Source organism: Notolepis coatsorum (genome assembly GCF_963971535.1).
Source record: "Notolepis coatsorum genome assembly, chromosome: 16".
Classification (NCBI taxonomy): Eukaryota; Metazoa; Chordata; class Actinopteri; order Aulopiformes; family Paralepididae; genus Notolepis; species Notolepis coatsorum.
The window spans coordinates 16,058,600-16,068,768 of record NC_140180.1 but is presented as its reverse complement, the minus strand read 5'-3'; the positions used below and the strand labels follow the sequence as shown (position 1 = coordinate 16,068,768).

Sequence of the window (10,169 nt, the reverse complement as noted above, 5' to 3'; positions counted from 1 at the left end):
GTATAAAAACAAAAGTGAGCACTTTATTATATTTTTTTAAGTTATTACTCTAAAAAGTGAAAATAAGACAACTAAAAGTACAAAACTTTGGTCTATTTCCCTTCACTGGCTGATTCACGGATTCATTTCAGCCACGGAGGGCGTAAATAATCAGCTTGTTAAAACTCATGATGACGACAACACAAAAAAAGAAAAGACAAATCTACAAAAACAGGTCGAAGCACTCTTCTATCGAAGAAAAAAACATAACATCAAGGTTGTCCGGACAGGAAAAAGTTAGCCCAGTGCTCACATTCTGTCAAGAACACAGTCGCTGAACCTCCTCGCTTCAAAGGCACGTCAGCTTCTACCTCGCAGCCCCGCCCGCCCGCCCGCCTCCCCCCGGCCTCGCAGTCTTACATACGAAATCAACGGAACAAACACACTGACCTTAAATACAGAGTTAATCAAAAGTGAATTGGAAAACAACTAAGACGTGTTTGAGCGTATTGTGTGTACGTATTGTAACAGCGATGAAGTTATTCCCTTCATCAAAAGCATCGACTACCCGACTACCCTCCCCCCATTCCCCCATCCCCTAAATAAGGAGGTGTGTGAGCAGCAGCCACCCCCCCCCCAACCCAACCCGACCCCCCCTTCACTGCCCTGCAAAACCTATACTCTATCACTGCAGCTCGTATGTGTGTGTAGTTATGTAATGTGTGTGTATGTGGCGGAGTGGTCTTGGGAGTCTGGTGGTCTTGGGACAGTGGTAAGCAAAGGCCACTTAAGGCCGCGCCTGCTTGGGTTCGTGGGCTCTCAGTGTCCCGACTGCATCCTTCACGGCGTGATAGATGATGTTCTTCACCTGGGGGGGGGGGGGGCACAGGGGGAAACATCCATTAGAACACAGACGGACATAGAAACATGGCCCGCTGACTGCATTTAGCAGTGTCACCATTAAGTTGTATTATTTAGTTAAAATAAGTGTTAAGTAGCTCTACAAATTTATATTCTGTATCCCATTCCTACTTTATCCAATCAGGAGAGATAATTTCTTTTTACTTATTTCAAGATATCTTGGCAAGTCAAATTTGCTTACTGCACTGGCCGATTATTTGACTTGTTTCAAGCACATAGTATTTGCTTAAAATTATTTCTCGTCAGACCATTTTTGCAGTGCATGGAGTTCTCTCTCCTGATTGGATAAAGTGGGAACGCCCGGGATAACATAACATTTATTTAGTGTTTATTGCAGAGTGGAGGGACTGGGAGACCCATCTTACTGACCAGACACTCTATATCAGTGAGGGCTGTCGGAATGTAGGGCTATTATTTTATTATGTAGACCACTTATTTCAACAAAAGAAATACCACTCACAGCACCTTCTAATCAAATACAAAAAAAATATTCAGAAGCACTAAGATTGTTTAAAATCGCTCTAAGCCCATTAAAAGTGAATGCTTTGGCTTGATTCCAGTGGGCATTCATCAGCAAAATGAAAACGCAAGCAAACTTAAAATGTAAATGTTCAAACAGTATATCTAATAACGACAAGAGTTTCGTAAAGCTGCTGTGATGTCAGGTGAGTCATGGTAAGAGTCCAAAATGCCACACAGTCGGCCATTACCCTCCTGTCTTGGTAACACTAACGTCAGTACTGCACCTGCAATTAACATTAATGCAGCTAGTTAACGTTAGCTCCATATTCAGGTCATCCCGAGATCTCTCTCTCGCTCTATTAAATACAATTTATTATTGTAGCACAGGAAATACTTGTTTGCATGGTCTGACTGGATTGTAAAAACATTGCAACCACAAGAGCGACTTGGGCTGGAGGTGGTGAGAGAGATGGTGAGGTAGAGACATCCACTCCATTGCAACAGCATTAGAGCGCCCGATGGAATGAAAGTCTAAAGTCCAAAACTGTCAAACCTAAATCAAATAGAATGGGTCTATGTGCTTTTATCATGGCATTATAAATGCTCTAGTGTTTTATCTTATTATTATGAATCAACATATTAGGTTATTTTATGTTGAGATTGTTAAACTATTATAAATATGAATGCAATGGTGTCAGTGCCATTTTCACGGTGGCGCACTCATTTCTGGTGAAAGAACATCACTATTGATAAGATGACAGACATCCTTTTATTCATAATGGTGATAGAACTCCTGTAGTGAGTTTGTGTCCATAATGATCTGATCAGTTCTGTTAATAATAATAATAATAATAGATTGGATTTGTAATGCACTTTTTGTTCGCTGGGATCCCAAAGTGCTACACTACATGGTTAAAACAGTTAAAAAAAATAGAATAAAATAGTTATTAGTAAAACAAAATAAAATAAAATACAGAATAAAAATAGAACATAGTTAATTAAAAACATAGTATAAACAGACAATTTAAAAACAAAGCGCAATAAAATTTAAATAAAAAGCTAACAGTCAAAGGCCTTTTTGAACAGGTAGGTTTTCAGGCCTGCTTTAAAAGAGTCCAGGCTCTGTGGTGCCCTCAGCTGGATGGGGAGGCTGTTCCACAGGCGTGGTGCAGCCGTGCAGAAGGCTACTTTGTTGAACTCACGCAGCCCCAGTCTGTAGCTCGCTGTGCTCAGCATCAAGCAGAGAGGAGGAACAGAGATACAGACATGGGCTACAGTGAGAGCTGAGCAAGGCGCCTGAATATTAATTAATATCACGTTTAATGCAAAGCCTATTTAATGGCACAGGCCTCTGCTTGAATGACCATCGACACAACCCTACAAGCTAGCTAGCTAGCTAGCTAGCTAGCCCTACTAGTAGCCGCGCTGTAACATGGATGTTGCTAGCTAGTAGCCGGGCTGTAACGTGGGTGTTGCTAGCTAGTAGCCGGGCTGTAACGTGGGTGTTGCTAGCAGTAGCCGGGCTGTAACGTGGGTGTTGCTAGCAGTAGCCTGGCTGTAACGTGGGTGTTGCTAGCTAGTAGCCGGGCTGTAACGTGGGTGTTGCTAGCTAGTAGCCTGGCTGTAACGTGGGTGTTGCTAGCTAGTAGCCTGGCTGTAACGTGGGTGTTGCTAGCTAGTAGCCGGGCTGTAACGTGGGTGTTGCTAGCTAGTAGCCGGGCTGTAACGTGGGTGTTGCTAGCTAGTAGCCGGGCTGTAACGTGGGTGTTGCTAGCTAGTAGCCGGGCTGTAACGTGGGTGTTGCTAGCTAGTAGCCGGGCTGTAACGTGGGTGTTGCTAGCTAGTAGCCGGGCTGTAACGTGGGTGTTGCTAGCTAGTAGCCGGGCTGTAACGTGGGTGTTGCTAGCAGTAGCCTGGCTGTAACGTGGGTGTTGCTAGCTAGTAGCCGGGCTGTAACGTGGGTGTTGCTAGCTAGTAGCCGGGCTGTAACGTGGGTGTTGCTAGCTAGTAGCCGGGCTGTAACGTGGGTGTTGCTAGCTAGTAGCCGGACTGTAACGTGGGTGTGGCAGATAGCAGCAGTCTTACCGCAAAGATTACAAGATGTAGTATACTCCAACACCCCTGGCCCCATCATATCCCATGTGATTCAAACTGGGCGCAATGTACAGAGGTCTTGTGCCGTCAAGTGCCCATGGTACCTCGACTCTCCAATATTTCATAACCAACAACTACGGTACTTGTTTGGCATAAACCCGTTAACATTCCTCAATGGGAAAGGAAGGGAGTTCACACTCTGGGGGATATATATGATAAAACCGGTCTTCACGTGTTTCAGGACCTAAGCGATTTTTATGATATCCCTGGCGTGTCTTTATTCCTCTACTTACAACTAAGAGCGGCGCTTAAGGCGCATGGGGTTCCGTGGGCCCAAGCATTACATCCACACCCTTTTGTTAAACTTATTAGAGACGGGACAACCTCGAGAGGATTTGTCTCCGATTTTTTACACACTATTGATCAAATCCACATATAAAAACGTAACATTAGATATAATCTGGCGAGGGGACATCCCGGAATTAGACCCAGAGTTTGACTGGGATGATATTTGATATTTGATTCTAGTTATTGACCATATTTATTGTATCCTATAATATAACTGATAGGGCATACAGACCCTCATCTGCACATTTGATTACACTGCTTATTTGCTCATGTGCTTATATTCATAGTTAATTATATAGTTTACACTGCTTATTTTTTCTACGTATTGCCTATATTTATGTATTCTACCATTACTCTGGCCATACCTGCACCTTCCCTCCCCCCCTCCCCCATGCTGCTATGACTCCTGCATTTCCCCAAGGGGATCAATAAAGAAGTATCTTATCTTAGGTGGATGAATGTCACTGAGCAGTGATTTAAGGTGAACGGCTTAAATTCCTTGGCAACAGTTGTCTCCTTCCTGAGGTAATAGCTAAGCAAAATGCATCATCACCCACAGCAATATTAATTCATTGAATAAGCATCCTTTGATATATTCCTGTCATAATTAGAAATAGATGACAAAAACTAAAGGCTAAGTTAAGATAAAATGATACCGTAATCATGTCACTGTTCACTATTTACAGACTATAGTCTAAAGCAGTGTTTCTCAACTGGTGGGTCGCGACCCAAAAGTGGGTCGCGGGGGCATTTTGAGTGGGTCACGGATGTGTGTGAAAAAAAATCACGGCAACAACACTACTCATAAATGATATAACATTACTACCGGCCTCCATACAGCAAAAATATTTATCATACAGGCATTACAGCAGCCAAGAAATTAATAGCCATGAGGTGGAAGCAACCTAAGAAACTCACAATGATCAATGGTCATAAACTTTTTTGGATGTCATATATATGGAGATTTCTACTGCCCGGGTGGTGGGGATTGGGCAATCCAATATTGAATTGTGGGTCTCGGCGGCTGAAAGAGTGAAGGCCATGATTTAGCGGCAAAGCGGAATCGGGGTGCTGATCCTGGGGGGTCCTGGGGTGGGAGTGGGGGAGGAAATGTCTTTTGTGGTGTCTATGGTAACACAATAAAATTTGTATGTTCCGTTTTATTGTTTTGGTTATTTCCGTTGTCGGGGGGTGAGAGTGGGGGAGGAAATGTCTTTTGTGGTGTCTGTGGTAACACAATTAAATTTTTATGTTCCGTTTTATTGTTTTGGTTATTTCCGTTGTCGTTATTGTTGTTGTTACTATGTCCTGTGAAGTCCTGTTTATTGTTGTCATTACTGTATTGTGTTTCATGTATTAAAAAAAAATAAAAAAATGTATCACAAAAAAAGAAAAGAAAAAAGTGTATCCGATTTGTCACAAACCATGGGTCCAGTTCTATCCAATGAGCACTTGGTCCAAGGTTTTGGTTTTTGAGATATTAGAAGCAGAATGATTTAGCGTTTGTTAGCAATGCAAGCAAAAGGAATTGCTATGGGAGAACCTTGGGACTTTTAAATCAGTGACATACGTCATGCCCCCATTGCATTGCTAATTTAATGCTTTCAATACCCCCCACCCAAAAAAAACTCTCTAAGTAAGTAAATAAGTCTCTTAACTATTTCACGGCCATACCAGAGTATAGTCGGGTTATCTCGCCATGCGTTGAGCGCCAAAATCAGAGTATACTCAGGGTTTGATCCTTTGATCTTTTCCTTTGATCCCTGTTCTATACAGTCAGCCGGAGCCATCTAGGTGTCTATGATTAATCTACCTACGTTGGAATTGCAATGACAATCGAATCTCACCAGGTGGCAGTAACGCCTACATTTGAACTGGAATGGCTTGGTGTGGATACACGTTTTTTTGTGCAATGGCTCCTCCTCCTGCCTGAACAGAGCGACACAGGGATCGCCTCAAAATATTGTTGCCTGAAGCGTATTTCCCATATAAACGAGTATAGACATACACTGGTAATCGCGATGGCGATGCGATCACTTGGAATTATTCTTTTTGGAATACCTTCTGGCTAAGGTAAGTTATATTCTATGTCTATTTTACCGAACCTGAAACATGTTTTTGTAACGGTCACAGTTGTGTTTTACCGGACATAAAACATGCTCGACAAACACGATTGCAGTTTCTAGTTGAAACGACATCCCCCCCCTTGATGATTTTGTGAAGACACATATGTACTGTACATGGTATATACCTTTGATTTGGGACTATTTGGGGCTTCAGGCGAGCAACCAGAACGATTTGGGCTTATTGCATATAATGTGTCATATCTCGCAATCTATGGAAAGACTGGATTATTTTGGAAATGGGGCGATGTTTAGCGTGTAACAAAGTACAGTGTGTAGAAATGAACTAATTAGTCAGTAATGGACTATGAACAATGCCTGTAAAATTAGCCATACTATTGTCTCCATAGCTATAATACAGAATACACGATGGGTCTGCAAACATCGCTAAAATGGTCATTAACGCTGGCGCCAAACAGCGCAGATGGCGATAGCTGGTGGCCGTCAATGAGTTAAAATGTGAAATATTTTCTTGATCCTCCAATCACAACTGTTTCAATTTTTTTTATAAAAAAAAAAAAAAAAAAAAATAGGGGCAGGGTTTGGAGATAGGTCAATGAAACCCTGACTGACCTGTAGCTTGTCCTCGTGGTTGGAGTGAGTGGTGGAGAGGTGTCTGAACTCCTGCGTCAGTCTGAAACAGTGCCTCACATGCTCTGGGGATACAAAGTCCTCTGCTACCTTGATACAACTGTACAGGTTGTGCACCTGCGGACCGGAACAAACAAAAACAAAGGTCAAAGGTTAACGAATGAGATGGAGACACAGGGTTGGAATCGATTACCTTTTCAATTCAGGAAGTGACATTTCTTTCAAACTCAAATATTGGAGAAACGTTGGGCATGAAAAGGTTGTATTATCCAACCAATAGACATGTAAATGAGAATATAAGTTCCATCAGCAAGTAAATTGCAATATCTGAATTGATAGAATTGAATGTGAATTGATTCCCTAGTACCCTGACATTCTGCATGAAAAAGGGACAGGTGACAGCCAAAGGACATGAATAGCTAGCTAGTAAACATATTATGGCCATAAGCCACTGTTATAGAAACCCAGTCCGTCTCTGCTTATGCATCTTGAAAACAGACGCATGTCAACCCACACCCACTCAATCATCGGTTCAAAAGCTCCAGCTCACAGAGCTCCACAGTGAGAGTGCTAAAAATAGACGTGAGCGGACCGGAGAAATGATTTACGAGCACATGTCTGAGTAAAGATTACGTCCTGCACGCCGACAGTTCAAAGATCTTTCCCCCCCGCCCCACTGGATATAGGTCAGTGGCTGCATTGGGCAAAGAAAATGCAGGCTACGTGGTTGCGTCAGCAAAGCGTGCAAACAGAGGCTCTTGTTTACTTTCGCTGGACCATGGCTAACAGCGGCCGGAGGCTAAAGGCGGCTGACGCTTGAACGTTTGGTGAGCTTCGTAAAAAATATGTAATACAGCCAAACGCAATACCTGCAGCAAGAGTATGTTGTGCAAGAAAGGAAGCACCTCCTCCAATATGACAAAACGTTTTCATCAACCAATCACCATTTTCGACGTGCAGCAAAATTAGCGCTTATATATGGCTATGCCAGACATTCAAGTGTAACTATATATATACTATACTACTATTTACAGACTATAGTCTAATGAATTAAAAAGTAGAATATTTTTGGTTGATATTTAATTTTCTCCCCCACCAAAAACACTAGAATCGGAACAGAGATCTGATAAGAACCGGATTCGATAAGCAGAACTGGAATCAATAAAATCCAAACAATACCCAACCGTACTGAAAAAAAGTTATCGGTACGAACTGTGCTCCTGAATTTCTTTGTGCACCTTGGGGGGGGGGGGGGGGGGGGGGGGGGGGGGTGATCAGCATCAAGCCTCGACTCACCCTGCGGTTACCGTGTCCAGCCCTGCACTAGCCTTCTATGAGGGGGGCGTCCTAGTGCTGATGTCGTGTGGTCAATCATTCTCCTAAAACAAGGCCACTGACCTGGTGTGGAGCCCCGGCGGGGATGAAGACGGCGTCTCCCAGGAACTGTAGGATGGCCCAGCCCTGGACCCCGAACTCCTCGTAGAGCCTCCGGCGCAGCACCTGGTCCAGGTACCAGCTCTGGTCGTGGATCGGGTCATGATCCGGAGGGTTCTCCTGGCCCTGCTCCTCTCCCACCTGACCCAGATGAGAACAGAACATTTTATTAAAACATAAATATATATATATATCTTTTAATAGATCTATTCTATTTCAGCCACCATGGGCTTCTAAGACCACTTGATTACAAGTACACACACACACACACACACACAGGTGGGCACAATAGATAACTAGCAGAGCACTAGGTCAGAATAGAAGGTCAGCACACATACAGTTTGTATAAGTGAGATTATACCCAGAAAATGCACAAAGATACAGCAACAAAATACAAAAGTAGGTAGTGTAAATAACCACTCTAACTTTACTCCATCAATATAACTGAGGCATCATTTTTTTGCATTTCATGGAAGAGAGAACCCTCAAGTCATCATTATACTATGCAGTAAAACATCAAATTAAACCTATTTTCGACGTCATGGTACAACGCCATCTCTGAAGCACACAATGCCCCAGGCGCTTTATCATTTGCCAAATGCCTCAACACAATACATATGTATTGGGCCTCTCTTGCAGAGAGGTGTAATAAACATTGGTATTTGTTCATTTTCAAAGCTCTCGTTGATAAGCAACCCCCCTTATATTACAACAATGTTGGATTGGAATTCTCGATTCTATCAAACTCGTTCAGGTGATTTGCTCATTGCTTAAGGTTCCCAGAGCTTGTTCTAATTTTGGAAAAACTGCCTTCCCCCTTTTAGCACTCTATACTCTTGGAACGCCCCTTCTATGCACTTTAAAGTTTGATACTCTTCCAACGATTGGACAATGTATAGCTTTAATTAATAACCATTGTATGTCATTTTGTAATTGCCTTTAGTCTGCTTTTTTCCTGTTTCCATCTTATTTTAAAGGGGAACTATCTTATAAATGGCCTTTTTCAGTGTTTAGCATTGTTTCATAGCTATGTGGACTTATATTAATATGATCTATATCTCTAATTCTCATATTGGCGCATTCTTCCAATTCTCCTCTCACAATATTCACCCTCACTGAACTGAGTCATCTGAAAATGTGCTGATCTGTGATGTCAGAGAGACTCAGCTGCATAATAATGTGGCAGTGTAGCATCAGGCCCCACATGGTTTAGGTGCCCAGGCTTAAAACGTCTTAAGATCTTGAGGTAGAAAAATGCTGTTTTTGAGGACTTGATTAGAAATACAAAACAATGAATTAAAAAAAAAAAAAAATTACAGAGGTGTTCCATAGACTCACAGGAAGTGTAAAAGTGCCCAAATAGTGAAAGAAATAGTAAAATAGTTCCCCTTTAACTTGATTTTATCGTGCCGATTACTTGTTTTTATCATTTGTTTTATCTGTGTGTTACTCCATCTCTCTTAGTTGTATACTCAACGTCATTGTAAATGAGGGGACATTTTATTCAACCTTTATTTAACCTTTAAATAAAAATAAAAGGTTGAATAAAATGTGTTCGACTATGACGAGGCTAAAGTGCACTGAAGGCAGCCGAGGGTACGGTGGCCTGCGGGGATCAAAGCTCATCTGAAAAACAGGAGGCCGACCTTGCGGAGCAGCTCCCTGATCTTCTCGGCGTCCTTGGCGGCGTAGATGTGCCAAAGCGCTCCGGGTTTCTCCTTGGCGTCGTATACCCTCCTCTTCGTCATCTCGTCTACGTCGCCCTCCTCGATGGTAGTCATCACCTCTGGTGGACCAAACACAAGACACATATAGAAGGGGCCTACTAGCATAACCACCACCATCACTTACTGCCAAGGATACTGCGAGACCGTCTCTGCTTAGTGGACGCATCGTGTGGCACACGTACACGGTCTCCTTGACTACACGCATCGTGTGGCACACGTACACGGTCTCCTTGACTACACGCATCGTGTGACACACGTACACGGTCTCCTTGACTACACGCATCGTGTGGCACACGTACACAGTCTCCTTGACTACACGCATCGTGTGACACACGTACACAGTCTCCTTGACTACACGCATCGTGTGGCACACGTACACAGTCTCCTTGACTACACGCATCGTGTGACACACGTACACAGTCTCCTTGACTACACGCATCGTGTGACACACGTACACAGTCTCCTTGACTACATGCATCGTGTGGCACAC

At 43.0% G+C, this 10,169-nt stretch overlaps 1 protein-coding gene across 2 annotated transcripts in view; it reads right to left on the bottom strand.

Annotated features, from left to right (window-relative positions):
* Positions 1-637: 637 nt before the first annotated feature.
* The window catches only part of kdm3b (lysine (K)-specific demethylase 3B), a 66,928-nt gene continuing 57,396 nt past the window's right edge, over positions 638-10,169 (bottom strand). For both annotated transcript variants that reach the window (XM_084332420.1, XM_084332421.1), the window contains 4 exons: positions 9,599-9,738; positions 7,917-8,093; positions 6,501-6,635; positions 638-847 (listed from right to left, as the gene is read on the bottom strand). In XM_084332420.1, the coding sequence (XP_084188546.1) occupies positions 767-847; positions 6,501-6,635; positions 7,917-8,093; positions 9,599-9,738 (533 nt within the window). In that variant the 3' untranslated portion in view covers positions 638-766. The remainder of the gene's footprint in view (positions 848-6,500; positions 6,636-7,916; positions 8,094-9,598; positions 9,739-10,169) is intronic.